Source organism: Mastigoproctus giganteus, chromosome 11, assembly GCF_048544385.1.
Source record: "Mastigoproctus giganteus isolate SK-2022 chromosome 11, ASM4854438v1, whole genome shotgun sequence".
Taxonomy (NCBI): domain Eukaryota; kingdom Metazoa; phylum Arthropoda; class Arachnida; order Uropygi; family Thelyphonidae; genus Mastigoproctus; species Mastigoproctus giganteus.
This window is the reverse complement of record NC_143585.1, coordinates 39,676,799-39,694,605: the sequence shown is the minus strand read 5'-3', so window position 1 is coordinate 39,694,605 and position 17,807 is coordinate 39,676,799. Positions and strand designations below refer to the sequence as shown.

Genomic DNA, 17,807 nt, shown 5'->3' with positions numbered 1-17,807 from the left:
ATCCAACAGCCTGAAATTATATTATTTATAAAACATCAAAAATCCAATTCATTACAAATTCATAAAAAAATACATGTGAAACTATGAACATTTTAGAAGCACTTAAATCTTTAAAGGTGGGAGAGGAAGAGTTATAAATATGAGATATTAGCAGAGATTGCTTCAGTGTTGCTGAGTTGGCTCAAACCTTCAAAACTAGCTTTTGGTACTGATGAAACCTTGCAACACCACTACTCTGTTGCTTTTTCATTGTGAGATAGGGCTCATGTTTTAGCTTATTCTGTATGTAAGATATTATAATACTTTGAATTTCCTAATTTTAAGCATATGATTTTTAACATACATTTTTTTGAGTTATTTGGAAATACCTGACTTGAAAAGTTACATAAAACATTGATGAATTGCATTAATCACCATTTTTTGTAACTGAATGTTTTACATATAATAGATAATTTATGCTGGTTCTAACAATATTGTTTATATAGGTGGTGGCATTAATGAAGATAACTTAGAAGAAATTCTAAAAGTGTCTGAAGCCAGAGAATTCCATACCTCTGCCAGTATATATATTAACTCAAGAATGGAATTTCGAAGGGAAGTTAAGATAGGAGCTCAGTCTTCAGAATTCTGCTGGAAAGAAGCTGATGCTGACAAAGTCATCAAGCTACAGCACATTGCAGAATCAGTTTGGAATAAAAAATGAAATGTTATTTTTTGTTTACTGAACTGAAATGTTAAAATTGTATAATTAATTTTTTTATGACAGATTTTGTTAATAATAAAAGATTTATTATAAAATATACGAAACTAATTTAATTTTTTGCATTTTTATGAACTGAATAAGGCATTTCATATAATGTTTAGTTTTCATAATTTCTTAATGCAGTGAAATAAGATAAGGTATTATTTTTAAACAACAACTTTAGATATGATTGGGTTTTTCCAAACATGGTTTCTTATTTTTGTAATTTAAGATTTGAAAACAATGGTAGCCAGAGACAAAACTCTGTATTCTATCCCCCCCCCCAAAAAAAGATTTCCAGAGGGCTTCACATGATCTTTAACCCTGCAGTGGGCACATGTTTACCTTGCACTAGGGAAAACATCCTCCAAGTGTTGTTTTTAACCTTTTATTGGCAAAAAATATTTCAAAATTGTTTTTTTGACACCATCCTCCATTTTGTTTGTTATGAACACAGCTGATTTTTTTTATATTGAAAACATATGGTGGCAGACAAAAAAAAACTGCTTCACCTTCAAAAAAATTAACATTGTAATGAAACGTATAAGATATTGTTTGATTATAGTAATTTTGTTTTTCGCAAAGCAAAGGTATTGCATCAGATAATGCTTCTATTGCGAGGTATAGCAGCCATTTCTAAAAATACAGTGTTGGGAGGGTATACTGCTCATTAGTATCCTGTTTTGCAGAGGTGTAAGCATGGCTACATATGTTCAGTTGACACCAAGAAAAAAAGTGTAGCTGTTGCTCTGTCCCAGGAAGGGCTGTCGCTGATAAAATAGGCTGCCACTGGTCAACAGTATCCCGGATGCTGAAATTAGTGATGTGAACAGAAGACCTGGGTCACGCTGTAAGAGAGTGACTACGCCTTCCCAAGATCGATATTTGAAACAGCTATGCCTTTGTAATCGTCATGCTAATGCTCCTGATCTAAAACTGGACTTTGAGATGGCTCCTAGTGTTGAAACAAGTGCATGAACTATCCAAAGATGGCTTTCGGAATGTGGTCTGCATGCCTATCGGCCCAAGAAGAAGCCTTTATTGACCCAACAAATTAAGAAGCGACTTGCTTGGGGTAAAACACATTTCATAGACAAAAGAGCAATGGGATATTGTCATCTTTTCTGATGAATCGAAATTCAACTTGGATGGGAAGCAATATGTCAGAAGACAAAAATCTGAGGCATACCATCCTGACTGCATAGTGCCGACTGTAAAGTTCCCTGCCAGTCAGGTGGTTTGGGGATGCATAACAAGCAAAGGGGTGGGGGAATTAAGTTTATTAACAACAGTGAATGCAGAAACCTACATTGCTACCTTGGAGGAGTTCCTGAAACCCATTAAGAATCACCATGTCTAAAACTGCATTTTTCAACAGGACTCAGCAACTTGCCAAACAGCAAAATTGGTAAGTTTTATGCTATTTAGATTTAATGATGAGTTTACCTTGTCTCACAAGGCTTAAAACATTCACCAATGTTTTCTCTCGTTTTTCTCTCTTAAGGTGCACTCACTTCAGAAATGGTGGGATTACAGTGTTGGACTGGCCCAGCAACAGTCTACATTTGAACCCTATTGAAAATTGCTCAGAAGAAGCCAACAAGTAAGATTCAGCTGCAGGATAGCATTGTAAGGGTGTGGTACAATGAAATTGAGTAACCATATATCCAGAAGTTGATTAACTCTATGCCAGATCTTTGCAAAGCTGTAATTGCAGCTCGAGGAGAAACGACAAAATATTGACGACTTATTTTGCTGATTTACAGTACATAATATTATTACGTTAACTTGTCATTTCACTTTGTACACATAAATGCAAAAAAATGTATGTATGGTTGTCGTGATTGCCATTTGCATGATTTCTCCTATTTCCGTTAATTAAGCATTTTACCCTTTGGGAAGATATTTGTGGCAATTAGGTATATCAGGTGAAGTATTTTTATCGAATTACATTCACAGAGATATATATCCCATCTAACAAATGCATTGTGAACATTTCTGCAACCCACAGTACAGTGCAAAACATTGCAAAATTCACAAGTGATGCAGTTTTTTGTCTGCCACTGTATATAAAACAACTACTGTAAACGATAAGGCTTTTGCTTTCATAAGGGTGATTACAGCGTTCTCAAATAGTTTTTAAATTCTGTGCAGTGGGACCAAATGATACCAACAGCAAATTCTAAATGGGAAGTACTCAGAAAAGTCATCAAAGGCTTTTCATACCAATGAAGAAATACTGTTCAAGGCTCACACTTAAATTGTCAGATGAACTATTGAGATGGGATAGAAAAGAAATGCATCGGATACATATATTTTATAAGGTGATACAGAAACCGATGAAAAAAAAAAAATTACCCCATATATAATGGGAAAAAGTGAAGACAAAAAAAAAAAAAAAAAGATACACCCATGAGCCAAAACACGACCAGGTTGTTATGCAAATAGAACCAGCTACAGTGCGTGTGGGTTGGGATAAGGTATAAAAAACACCTGATACTGAGCTTTAATTAGCATTACTCTTGTTCTTTAGATGGGAAAGGCAGCAGACTTAAGTGAGTTAGACAAAGGCCAAATTGTAATGGCCAGATGACTGGGTCAAAGCATATCTGAAACAGCACACCTGGTGGGGTGCTCATGGTCATCCGTGGTTAATTCCTAACAAAAGTGGTCCAAGGTGGGGAAACTCACGAACCACTGGCGAGGTGTTGAAAACCATGGCTCATCCATGCTCTATGTATCTCTCCCAGATGATACATGGAAACAGAAGGGCGAGTGTACTCGCTGGTAATTGGAATGCTGGTGACAGGAGTAATGTGTCACAACACAGTACATCGAACCCTGCTGAAAATGGGGCTGCAGGCTGCCCAGAGTGCTTACATTGGGCACACAAGCATCAAAACTGGACTTTGAGTGTTTGGGAGGTCATCTGGTCTGATGAATTGAGTTTAATGTTGCAGCATGTGTATGGCAGGGTATGTGTGCATCATTTACCTGGAGGCACCATGGGACGAACCCAAGCCGGTGGCAGCAGTGTCTTCTTTTGGGCGATGTTCTGCAAGGGATACCCTGGATCCTGGCATCTGTGTGCTGGACACTGATGTCTACTACCTACCCAAACATTGCTGATAAGGTACACCCTTTTGTGGCAACAGGCTTCCCCTCTGACAGTGCCGTTTTTCAGCAGGATAATGCACCATGCCAAACTGCCTGGATTGTTCGAGACTCGCAGAACATGAAGACTTCCAGGTATTGCACTAGCCACCAAATTCCCCAGAAATCAAACCCATCGAGCATGTGTAGTTTGTGTTGGAACAGCAACTCCGATATGTGGCATCTCAATCACAGACCTTAGAGGAGTTAAACATGCTGGTTACGTGTTGGTACCAGGTACCACAAGACATTTAAAAATCTTGTAGCATCTATGCCTTGCCAGGTACAAGCTGTTTTGGGTGCACATGGAGGACCGAACAGGGTTCGGTGTTGGGTCCACTGTTGTTTTGTATATTTTTCAATGATATTGATGAAGATATGTCAGGCTTAGTGTCAAAGTTTGCGGACAATACAAAGGTTTGCAGGGTTGTTAATGACTTGGCAATGTGCTACTGCAACAGGATCTAGAAAATTTGGGCAGATGGCCTGAGAAGTGGCAACTGAAGTTTAACATTGACAATTGCAAAGTACCACATATGGGTATAAGTAACCCCCAGAGAAACGTACCAACTATGGGGTACTACACTTAAGGTGTAGAAAAGAAACACCTGGGAGTAATTGTGCAGTCAGATATGAAGTTTTCTGAGCAATGCAGACAGGGTGCCAGGGCTGGTCATGGGGTTTTGTCAATGATATACAGGAATTTTGCTAGCAGGGAAAAGGAGATGATTGTCCCCAGAATAATGGAGTCACTGGGTAAAAATGTATTGCAGGATCATCTAGACAAGACTGCAGCGATAATTCAGACACACAAATGGGTTTATTAAGGGAAAGTCTTGTCTGACAAATTTGATAGGATATTATGATGTGGTTACAAAGGAACGGGATGCAAAAAATAATTTTGATATCATATTTGAATTTCAGGAAAGCTTTAGACACGTGCGCATGGAAGACTATTGTTCAAATCGGAGCAGAATGGTATTAAGGGTAAGTTGCTACAATGGATAAAAGAATGGTTGAGTGGGAGAAGACAGAAGGTGGTAATTAATGGGTACTTCTCTTTGTGGACTAATGTTATTAGTGGAGTCCCACAGGGTTCGGTGATGGGTCCTCTGTTGTTTTGTATATTTATCAATGATATTGATGAAATTATGTCAGGCTTAGTGTCAAAGTTTGTGGAAGATACAAAGTTGGCAGGGTTGTTAATGACATGGCAGTGTGCTACTGCAACAGGATCTAGAAAATTTGGGCAGATGGCCTGAGAAGTGGCAACTGAAGTTTAACATTGACAAATGCAAAGTACTGCATATGGATAGAAGTAACTCCCAGAGAAACGTACCAACTATGTGGCACTACACTTAAGGTGTAGAAAATGAAAGACCTGGGAGTAATTGTGCAGTCAGATATGAAGTTTTCTGAGCAAGGCAGACAGGCTGCCAGGGCTGGTCATGGGGTTTTGTCAATGATATACAGGAATTTTGCTAGCAGGGAAAAGGAGATGATTGTCCCTCTGTATAATGCAATGGTCAGGCAATGCCTTGAGTACTGTGTACAGGTCTGGAGACCTCATTTTAGGAAGAATGCCGATTTGCTTGAGCGTGTACAGAGAAGGGCAACAAGATTGGTGAGGTGAACAAAGAGATCCTCTTAACAAGAAAGGCTTAAGCAGCGGCTAGAGACTAGGCACCTGCGAGGTGATCTGATTGAGGTGCATAAGGCCTTGAACGGATTGAGCATGTTGAATTCTGATGGGATTCTTCCACTTGTTCAGATTATGAACCTAAGAGGGCATAAATTCAAATTGAGGAAAGATGTATAATAGATGTGCAGAAATTTGCCTTTAGCAAGTGGGTGGGTAATTGCTGGAACAAACTTCCATCTGTTGTTGGAAGTTTGTTCCAATTTAAGGAGGAAATGGACAAACATTTAGAGGGAACTGTTTTGTAATTTTTTTTTTCTTTTGGCTGGTGCATAAGCTCATACACTTGCTTTCTTACATCACATGCAACTACTACTACTACTATATGCTGGTTACGTGTTGGTATCAAATACCACAAGGCACATTTAAAAATCTTGCAGCAGCTATGCCTTACTGGGTACGAGCTGTTTTGGGTACATATGGAGGACCGTCATATTAGGTAGGTAGGTATTCATGATGTTTTTGCTCATCAGCCAGTTTCAATCCACTGCAGGATGAAGGCCTCTCCAGCAACTTTTTAATTCCTTCTGTTTTGCGCAATGGCCATTCATTTACTACCCACAAACTCGTGAATTTCATCTGTCCATCTCAGGCTTGTCTTCAAGGTTTTCTTCTTGCTCCTCTTGGGTACTATTCTGTTATTTTCTTAGTCCATCTGTCATCATGTCTTCGAGTTATGTGTCCTGCCCAAGACCATTTTAGTTTTGATAAGAATGTCCCTTACTTGAGTTTGCTGCCTAATCCATATGTTTCTCTTCTTATCTAGCAGTCTGATTCCCAATATAATTGGTTCCATTCTTTGCTGTGTTGTTCTCAGCTTCTATTCCATTCTTTTGATGAGTGTGTAAGTTTCACTTTAATAAGTCATGGTGGGGAGTATACATTGGTTCATTGTTTTACCTTTCAGACAAATTGGGATATTGCTCCTCAGTATGTGACTATATTTTCTGAATGCTATCCATCCAAAATTTAAATTTCCTTGACTTCCAGCTATTTATCACTATTACAGCTGATTACTTGTCCCAGGTAATTATGTATATGACTCCACTTTTTCAATTACTGCTCCTTCAATCATTATATCGCTTTCTGTGGCATACTTGATCATCATTACTTTTGTTTTAGCCATATTTATCTTTAGTCCAAAATTCTTACTAATTCTAAACAACTGACTAAGATTCTCCTCTAATTCTTTGGGAAAGCTTCCTCAAGGTTAGCTGTAAAGAACTTCGGTGATATTGTGACTCCTTGTTGAACTCCTTTCTCAATTTTAAATTTCCTACTTTCTTTGTCTAATCTAATAAAGCAGGTAGCGTTCTCATATATTTTCTTCAAAATCATAATATATGGGGTGTCCATGTCTTGTCTTTCCAGTGCCCGAAACATTGCCTTATGCTGTATGGAATCAAATGCCTTTTCATAATCCGCAAATGCCAGGCTTAATGGTGTTTTTGCTTTCTCCATTAGCTGTGATATTATGTGAAGGTTATCCATAGTTGCGAATCCTATCCTAAAGCCAGTTTGCTCTTTCGGTTGATTCTCATCAAGTATTCTTTCTAATCTGTTAGTAATGACCTTTGTGAACAACTTGTATTATATGTGAAAAACAAGATGCATGGTATTTCAGAGACTGCTGGGAGCCATTGCGGTACAAGTAAACACATGGGTTGTGTTAGGGTAGCTAAGAATAGAAACAGGTGCAGGTATACTTGCGTGTACACCAATGCTAGGAGTTTAGTAAATAAATTTGATGAATTTGAGGTATTGCTCAAAACATGGAAGGCAGGTATTATTGGGATATCAGAGACTTGGTGTCACACAGATATAAGGGATGCAGAACTGCAATTTGGGGAGTACAACGTCTACAGAAAGGATAGACAGGATAAGAAGGGAGGAGGGGTTATGCTATTAGTTAAGAAACACATAAAAACCAAGGAAGTGAAGCCAGTCGACATCTCTGGACAGTGCAGTGTGGAGTCAGTTTGGTGTGACATAAACATTGGGAGATCAAAATTGAGAGTAGGAATGTGCTATAGGCCTAATGACTCTGATGAGTATAATAAGGAACTGTACAGGGAAATAGAGTGGGCCAGTAAATCAGAGTGTCTTATAATGGGAGATTTTAATTTCCCAGATATTGACTGGAATTTGGGGGCTGGTTACTCACACACTAGCAGGACTTTTGTGGATTTATTGGATGATTGTTTTCTACATCAGCATGTTCGGGAGGCAACTAGAGGGAGTAATACTCTTGATTTGATTATCAGCAGTGATTCTTCATGCATTAAGAATCTGCAGATAAATGAACCACTAGGTGGCAGTGACCACAGTGTGCTGAAGTGGGATTTACTCAAAGAGGTAACTACCATTAGGGGTAAAGGGAAGGGTTATTGCTTCCGTAAAGGCGACTACGATGGACTGAGACAGTATTTAAATTCTATACAGTGGGACCAACTGATGATGTTACCAACAGCAAATTCAAAATGGGAAGCATTCAAAGAACTTATCTTGGAAGCTACTAGGCTTTACATACCAACTAAGAAATATTGTTCAAGGTTTAGGCCAAAATGGATGTCAGATGAACTAATGAGGCATATGGCAGAGAAGAAAAATGCATGGGATACATACAAATTAACACATGACACAGAAGCCTATGATAGATACAAGTTGATATGCAACCAAGTTACAAAGGAGGTTAGGCAGGCGAAGGCAGATTACGAGAAATCCTTGGCAAGGGATGCAAAGAAAAACAGCAAAGAGTTCTTTACTTATGTAAACTCTAGAAGGAAGGGGATGAATCAGATTGGTCCACTTGATATTGATGGGTCAACTGTTGATGATCCTGCTCAGGTAGCTAACAAACTAAATGAATATTTTGCATCGACATTCACACATGAGGAGTTATTCAGCGAGGGGAATGCCAGAGGTGTATTCAACTCTAGCAGTAAGCTACAGAATCTTGAAATAACTGGGAGTAAAGTGGAGGAGAAACTGTTGAAGATAAACACAAGAAAGGCACCCGGGGTGGATGGGATCTATCCAGTTATATTAAAGGAGGCAGCGAAGGAAGTAAGCAAACCCTTAGCCATAATTATGAGAGCTTCCTTGGACTCAGGGGAGGTACCCATAGACTGGAAATGTGCAAATGGACCCCAATTCACAAAGGAGGATCAAAGGCTGACACAAGTAATTATAGACCGGTGAGCTTAACTTCTGTTCCAGGAAAATTAATGGAGGCACTGGTTAAAGAAGCACTGAAGGATCATTTAGACAAGACTTCAGTTATAGCTCAGACACAGCATGGTTTTGTTAAGGGGAGGTCTTGCCTGACCAACTTGATTGGATACTATGATGCAGTCACAAAAGAACTGGATGCAGGGAATAACTTTGATATTATATACTTGGATCTTAGAAAGGCTTTTGATACTGTTGCACATGGAAGACTGCTACACAAATTGGAGCAGTGTGACATTGGAGGCAAATTGCTGCTATGGATAAAGGGGTGGTTGAGGGGGAGAAGACAGAGAGTGGTAATCAATGGACACTGCTCATCGTGGACTGATGTTATTAGTGGAGTCCCTCAGGGCTCAGTGTTGGGTCCATTATTGTTTTCTGTATTTATAAATGATATTGATGATGGTATATCGGGCTTAATGTCCAAGTTTGCAGACGATACAAAGGTTGGCAGGGTTGTCAAGGACACTACTGACACTATGCTGCTGCAACAGGATCTGGAAAGGTTGAGCAGATGGGCTGAGAGGTGGCAAATGAAGTTTAACATTGAGAAATGTAAAGTACTACACATGGGAAGCAGCAACCCCAGAGCAACGTATCAACTCTGTGGTACTACACTAACAGTGGTAGAGAATGAAAGGGACTTGGGGGTGGTTGTGCAGGCAGATATGAAGTTCTCTGAGCAGTGCAGATGGGCTGCAAGTGTAGCTCATGGAGTATTGTCAATGATATACAGGAATTTTTCCAGCAGGGATAAGGAGGTGATTATTCCATTGTATAAGGCGATGGTCAGGCCACACCTAGAGTACTGTATACATGTCTGGAGGCCTCATTTCAAGAAGGATGTAGAGCTGCTGGAACGAGTACAGAGAAGGGCAACAAGATTAGTGAATGGAACAAAGGGGTGCTCTTACGAAGAAAGGCTTAAGTTTTGCAAATTACAGTGTCTGGAGACTAGGCACCAGCGAGGTGATCTGATAGATGTGTATAAAGTCTTGAATGGTTTAAGCATGCTCAATGCTGATGGGATTCTTCCTCTAGCTCAGAAAAATCACCTGAGAGGGCATAAATTCAAATTGAGGAAAGGAAAGGAAGTGAAAGCGAAAGGAAAGTGGAAGTGAAAGGAAGTAGGATAGACGTACGGAAATTTGCCTTTAGCCAGCGGGTCGTTGGTTGGTGGAACAGACTTCCATCCCTTGTGGTGGAGGTTGATAGCCTAAATAAGTTTAAGGCTCAGCTGGACAGGTATTTTGAACGAACAGAGGGGTGAAGTGGATGTGGGTTTTTTTTTTTTTTTTTTTTTTGGCTGATGCTGCATAAGCTTGCTTTCTTGCATCAAATGCCTCTACTAATGCTAACTTATAGATGTGGGATAACAAGCTAATTGGTCTATGATTTCCAATTTCTGATTTATCTCCTTTCTTATGCAGCAAAGCTATGATTGCATTATTCCATTCCTTAGGCATCACACCTTTTCTAATGAATTTTGTGAAGTGTCTTGCCAGTTTTTGTGCCATGTCTCTTCCTCCCAATTTTAACAACTCTACAGTAACTTCATCTTTCTCCAGGGCTTTCTGATTCTTCGTTTTCTTCAACGCATGTTCTACCTCATCAGGAAAGATATCAGGTATGTCGCATGTGTTACTAATTTGCGATCCATCATCCCCACTGCTTGCATCATTCCCTCGCTCCTTGTATAATTCTCTATATTAGTCTTCTGCTATTTGAATTATGCCTTCTCTGCTATTTATAAGTACGTCATCGCTATTCTTCAGTTTGAGTATCATTTGTCTTTCTGTATTGCTGCTCGTGGCTGCTGATTTAAGTCCTTTGTTTCCCCTTAATGCTTGTTCTACTTTCCTTGTGTTAAATCTTCTTATGTCCTCTCTGAGTCTCTTTCTAATGACTTTGCATAACTCAGTATATTCAATTTTCTCCTTGTCAATGTTTATCTTGCTCTTCATTTCTCATCTTCGGTTCATCATGACAAGCGTTTCTTGACTAATTTTTTCTTCTTTTCATTTCTTTTTACTTATAGGTTTCTTGTGCTTTATCACTTGCAGAAAGTTGTAGTATTCCTCGTCGATATCTTGGTCCTGAGCAGTCTGCAGCAACTCACACTTGTACTTAAGTTCCAGTACATACTGCCTGTTCTCCTCTTGTGTTATCTCAAAGACCTTCGTATTATTTACACGAGTTTTTTTTTCCCCCTTTCTTTTCTTACATCTGTATCAAGTGTGCACCTTACTATTTTGTGATCACTTCCAACATTTACCTTGTTGAGAACGTTAACATCATTCACGATATATCTTCTATTAGTGAGGATGAAGTCGATTTCATTAGTTGTTAATCCATTTGGGCTCTTCCATGTCCACTTTTTGTTCATCTTTTTCTTGAAAAAAGTGTTCATTACTGACAATCCTCGAGATTCTGCATATTCCACACGTCTTTTACCTTTTTCATTTCTTTCACCAATTCCAAAATTTCCTATAATTCCTCTTTCTGCAGTGTTTTGTCTCTTTACAACCTTAGCATTGAAGTTCCCCATAGTTTTCTGCTCGTCTAGAAGACTCTCAATTTCTGTGTACATTTCTTCAACTTCTTCATCATCATGGCTTGATGTTGCTGCATAAATCATTATAACCTTTAGTTTGTATCTCCTAGAAATCCTGAGTAGTAATCTTAACACCCTTGGTGATGTACTTTTGAATTCCAACATGTTGCTTTTTATATCTTTATGGACCAAAAAGCTAACTCCACCTTCGCTCCTTTCACTCTTTCCATTGGTGCACAGCAGATTTCCACTTGATAAACTTTTAAATGATTCATTTCTTCTTGTTTCAGCCAGACCGATGATATTCCAATTCAAATTTTCTAATTCCTTTTTCAGCTCTAATATCCTGTCTTCACCGATGAGCGATCGTACTTTGTAACAGGCCAAGTTAAGTTTCCATGCATGGCAGCAGAGGGTGCTAAGAATTTCTGGTCGTACCCAGAGATTCTTAACACCCTCTGCTTCCACTCTGATCCTCTCGCTGCCGTAAGACATGTAGACATGTATAGTATATTCTGTACAGTGGCTCCAGGAACATATGTTCATCTCTGCCATGTTACTCTGTGATGATACAAAACTCTGTAGAGGGGCCAGAAACGTGTAGTGCTATGTTTGTGTATATTATGTGTTGTTTAGTTGTTTCTGGCCTCTTTGCCACCGGGTAGGCGATTTCGTGGAAAGCGTGCCCGGTGCCCGTCAACACCACCAGGAGGTGGGCCACAACTAGATATGTCCTTAGCCAAGTGGAGATAGACCATTACAACCTTTGTCTTCCCTGAAAAGGGCGAAGTCCTGCCCCCACTAGAGATAGTGCTGCACCCACTGGTATAGCACTAGAGATAGTGCTATACCAGTGGGTACCAGCAAATCCCATACCCACAGCTACCCAAACTTAGGGTACCAGCATAGAGAAAAAAAAATAATAATAAAATCATAATTTAAAAAAAAAATAAATAATTAAAAATAAAGAAATAAATAAGTTAGTTAAAAAAAACTAAAATAAAATAAACTAAGATAAAAATTCATAGATAAGAGTAGAAAAAAAATAAATAAAATAAAACAGCATTAAAAAAAAGAACTATCGCAAGAGGGGGAGTAAAAGCTGCTGGGAACTGAGGGCCATTTGTTTCATCATGCTGTCACCATTTTCTGGAGGGCTTGGTCTTTTTCTCTTCGTGCTGACCAGGCGTCTTGAAGAGAACCACTCTACACATTCGTTGCCACCTGAGTGATGTAACAAGGCTTACCATCGAGAAGGTATGCATGAGTAGATTTTGGGAAGGCAGGCCAACCGGACTTCTCCTAAATCTTCTGAAATAAAAAGATATTGGATCCATCAGTGTTTTAAACTGAGTATCTGATAACACACAGAATGCCTCTTTCCCCTCTGTTTTCATTCATCTGTGTATAAATTAGTGTTTTTGCATCCTTTTCCAGAGGAAAAGAATACAAAGAACACAAAGGCTTCTGTGGTTATAGAAGGAAGGGGGCGGCTATTGGCTGGCTCTTGTTCGATTTTTTAGAAGCATTGGCAACTAAGGTCATGTTGCTCCTTTGTATATTGTCTGTAAATTGCATGTGTTCTGTGGTCGATTTTCGGATTGCTGGATGAAAAACACAACATTTTTTAGGGAAAACTATTCGACCCCAGTCTGAGCTCGACTAAATCAGCCATATTGTGAAAAACACATTAAATTACTCCTGTCATTGATCGGATTTGAACTCAGGTCTTTTCCACCCGGTGTGGAGAGGACGGCGATCTTATCAACTGTGCTACTCACAAGGGGTGAAAGAGGATGCTTGCCACTTTATGCCTATGGGTTAACTGTTGATGATCCTTCTCAGGTTCCGGACAAATTGAATTGTTATTTTGCATCTACATTCACACATGAGGATTTCTTTAGCAAAGGGGATGTCTGCAGTTTTTCAAACTAATGAGCTAAATGACTGTAATAGCCAAAAGGACAGGGGAGAAGAAATTGTTGAGGATGGATATAAAAAACATCTGGGGTGGATGGAATCTATCCAGTTATGTTAAGGGAGGTAACAAGAAGGGATAAGCAAACCCTTCGCCTTAATAAATAGTAAAAAATTACTATTTTTGACGTGGGTGGAGTGTGCAGTGATGAATCAGTTAGGTGTGACAAAAGCACTGAGAAAGCAAAATTGAGAGTAGGAGTGTGTTATAGGCCTGATGGCTGATGAGTACAACGAACAATTGTACAGAGAAAATGTGTAGACGTGTAGCAGATTGTCGTATAATGGGGAATTTTAACTTTCCAGATGTAGACGCAGTCAGATATGACGTATTCTGAGTAGTACAGACAGGCTGCAAGTGTAGCTCATGGGACCTTGTCAATGATACATAGTAATTTTGCTAGTAGGGATAAGGAGATGATTATTCTCTTGTATAAGGCAATGGTCAGGCCACACCTTGAATACTGCATACACATCTGGAGGCTTTATTTTAGGAAAAACGTAGAGCTGCTGTAACAATTACAGAAAAGGGCAACGAGATCAGCGAATGGAACAAAGGGTTGCTGTTACCAAGAAAGGCTTAAGTTGTAGTGTTTGGAGACTAGTTGCCTGAGTGGTGATTGATTGAGGTGTGTAAGGCTTGAGTAAGCCTTAATGTAATGGTTTGAGTAAGCTTAGTACTGATGGGATTCTTTGTCTTGCTCAGATTCCATACCTGATGAGCCATGAATTCAAACTGAGGTAAGACAGTTGTAGAGTAGATTTTCGGAAATTTGCCTTTAGCTACTGGGTGGTTGATTGCTTGAACAAACTTCATCTGTGGTGGAAGTTAACAGCTTAAATAAATTCAAGGCTAGACAAGCTTTCGGAGTGAATGGCTGGGTGAAATGGGAAGGGTGTGTAGCACAATGGTATCGTCGCTGTCCTCCCCACACCGGGTGAAATAGGCTCAGATTCGAATCCTGTCGATGACTAGAGGAATTTTAATGGCTTTTTTTTATTCCGTGGTTGAGTTAGCCAGTCTCAGGAGTAGATGGCATGGTTTATCCCCCAAAAAACGTAGGTTTTTTCGTCCATCAACACAGGCAAATCGACCATAGAACAGAAGCAATTAACAGACATGACACAGCACGGCAGATAAATTTAATTATTCTGGTGGCTTAAAAAATGATAGTTTCGTATGGAAACAGTTTCATTAGACAATAACCATTATAATAAGAGCTGGACATGGTCGCCCGACGGCTACGTCAATAAGAACAGACCGCTATCTGACTCTAACAACAAGACGGAACCCTACGATGTCTTGTCATCAACACTATGCTGAGGTTGCTGGGGTCACCAGTGAAAACATTTCCAACCGGACTGTGTTAAGATGGCTCAATTCAAGTGGACTCCACGCAGGGAACTTAGTAGTTTGTATCCCATTAACCACAAAGCAGAGCTCATTGGAACTGATGCCACTAAGAAGACTTTGATTTCAGCAGTAGAAAAAATCTTGGGGGAAATTATTATTATTATTATTATTATTATTATTATTATTATTATTATTAGCTACATGGTGCAAAGAAGCCTGAAGTTTATGCTACACCAGCCAAAAAAAAAAAAAAAAAAATTCCCTAGTTACCCTGCGAGAGAGAGAGAGAGAGAGAGAGAGAGAGAGAGAGAGAGAGAGTCAAAAGTTGAAGGCATGGTTTTGTTAAGGGAAAATCATGTTTAACTAATTGGTAAGCTGTTTTTTATTATTATTTATTATTATTATTATTAGCTATATGGTGCAAGAAAGCCTGAGGCTTATGCTGCACCAGCCAAAAAAAAATTCCCGAGTTACCCTAAGAGAGAGAGAGAGAGAGAGAGAGAGAGAGAGAAGTAGAAGGGAATCACCAAGAAAGAGAAGAATGATGATATCCAGCTCAGGACCCTGGGTATGCCAAGCCCATACTCACCAGATGTGAGCTCCTGTGGTTGAATGACTAAGAGTTCAATCATTTACTTCAAGAATGAGACATTTAGATAGAAATGACATTCTGAAGGACACAGCATGGTTTTGTTAAGGGAAAATCATGTTTAACTAATTGGTAAGCTGTTTTTTATTATTATTTATTATTATTATTATTAGCTATATGGTGCAAGAAAGCCTGAGGTTTATGCTGCACCAGCCAAAAAAAAATTCCCGAGTTACCCTAAGAGAGAGAGAGAGAGAGAGAGAGAGAGAGAGAGAGAGAGAGAGAGAGAGAGAGAGAGAGAGAGAGAGAGAGAGAGAGAGAAAAGTAGAAGGGAATCACCAAGAAAGAGAAGAATGATGATATCCAGCTCAGGACCCTGGGTGTGCCAAGCCCATACTCACCAGATGTAAGCCCTGGGGTTAATTTTGACACAGTTAGTCAAGAACTGGATGTAGGGAAAAATTTCGACATACTTTATTTGGATTTTAGCAAGGCATTTTACTCAATCCGTCAAGAGAGGTTACTGTATAAGCTGGAATACGTTGAGGATTACCCGAAAGATTCTAAGATGGATCACAGGATGGCTGTAGGGCAAAGGGACAGGATTGTGTTTAATGGATATTCTTCGGATTCGTGTTACGTCAGAAGCGGGGTCCCTCAAGAATCGGTTCTTGGACCACTGTCGTTTCTAATTTTCACAAACGACGTCGACAAAGGGATAGCAGGCGTTATGTCAAAATTTGCAGATGATATAAAGATTAGGAAAGTCGTTGATGATCAGTTCTAAGCAGCGCTTCTTCAGGATGACTTGAACAGGCTTCAAGAATGGTACGAAAACTGGCAGTTATGTTTTAGTGAAGCAAACTGCAAGGTATTACTCTTGAAAAATAACAACCTCCCAACTAGTTAGCAATGGGACTCTAATGGGTCTGCAGCTCTCATAAGTTATTGCGGCTAATGATCGCCTGATGGTCTTCTTGGTGGAGACATTTCTGCCACCTTCCTCGTTGAAGTCGGCGGTGATTTGTGCCACTGTCGCTCTCCGGTTGGCCGAAACAATGCGAGACACGTGTCGACGGCCACGTTCATCTACCACCTTTCTCCGCCCACAGGGCTATTCACGATGAGATGTTATTCCGTAAATGGCGTACTCCCGATACACTCTTGATACTGTCGATCGGGGATAGTGCAATTTCTGTACCACCTCAGCGATAGAGTGACCCATGCGTCGGGCATCCATTATCATCCCTCTTTAAAAGTCGGTTAACTCACGACGTTTATCCAAACTGAAATAGAATTACCGTCTACGTGATTGCAATGATGTAGTGTACCTATATACCTGCCAAGTGGTGGGTTCGTCCACTAGCGAGAGTTTGTGGACGAACTAAAACATAACCGCCAGTTTTCGTACCATTCTTGAAGCCTGTTCAAGTCATCCTGAAGAAGCGCTGCTTAGAACTGATCATCAACGACTTTCCTAATCTTTATATCATCTGCAAATTTTGACATAACGCCTGTTATCCCTTTGTCGACGTCGTTTGTGAAAATTAGAAACGACAGTGGTCCAAGAATCGATTCTTGAGGGACCCCGCTTCTGACGTAACACGAATCCGAAGAATATCCATTAAACACAATCCTGTCCCTTTGCCCTACAGCCATCCTGTGATCCATCTTAGAATCTTTCCGGTAATCCTCAACGTATTCCAGCTTATACAGTAACCTCTCTTGACGGATTGAGTAAAATGCCTTGCTAAAATCCAAATAAAGTATGTCGAAATTTTTCCCTACATCCAGTTCTTGACTAACTGTGTCAAAATTAACCCCAGGGCTTACATCTGGTGAGTATGGGCTTGGCACACCCAGGGTCCTGAGCTGGATATCATCATTCTTCTCTTTCTTGGTGATTCCCTTCTACTTCTCTCTCTCTCTCTCTCTCTCTCTCTCTCTCTCTCTCTCTCTCTCTCTCTCTCTCTCTCTCTCTCTCTTAGGGTAACTCGGGAATTTTTTTTTGGCTGGTGCAGCATAAACCTCAGGCTTTCTTGCACCATATAGCTAATAATAATAATAATAAATAATAATAAAAAACAGCTTACCAATTAGTTAAACATGATTTTCCCTTAACAAAACCATGCTGTGTCCTTCAGAATGTCATTTCTATCTAAATGTCTCATTCTTGAAGTAAATGATTGAACTCTTAGTCATTCAACCACAGGAGCTCACATCTGGTGAGTATGGGCTTGGCACACCCAGGGTCCTGAACTGGATATCATCATTCTTCTCTTTCTTGGTGATTTTCTTCAACTTCTCGCGTTTACCAGGAACCAGTTATACCATGAATTCTGTCCTTTCAGTGTACTAATACTCATACTAAGCAGAATTATTCCATATAATGACATCTTAAGGGTGTTCTCACTTAAAATTTTAATGATGGAGAAACAACTCCTTATTTCAGTGCGCCCTGATTCCAGAACCTAATCATGCCTCCTTACACATCATTCGTGGGTTGAC

At 39.7% G+C, this 17,807-nt stretch overlaps 1 protein-coding gene across 1 annotated transcript in view; it reads left to right on the top strand.

Annotated features, from left to right (window-relative positions):
• The window catches only part of LOC150077934 (copper homeostasis protein cutC homolog), a 40,414-nt gene extending 39,711 nt beyond the window's left edge, over positions 1-703 (top strand). The window contains exon 9 of the mRNA XM_090384409.1: positions 486-703. Within this exon, the coding sequence (XP_090240535.1) occupies positions 486-703 (218 nt within the window). The remainder of the gene's footprint in view (positions 1-485) is intronic.
• Positions 704-17,807: the final 17,104 nt, after the last annotated feature.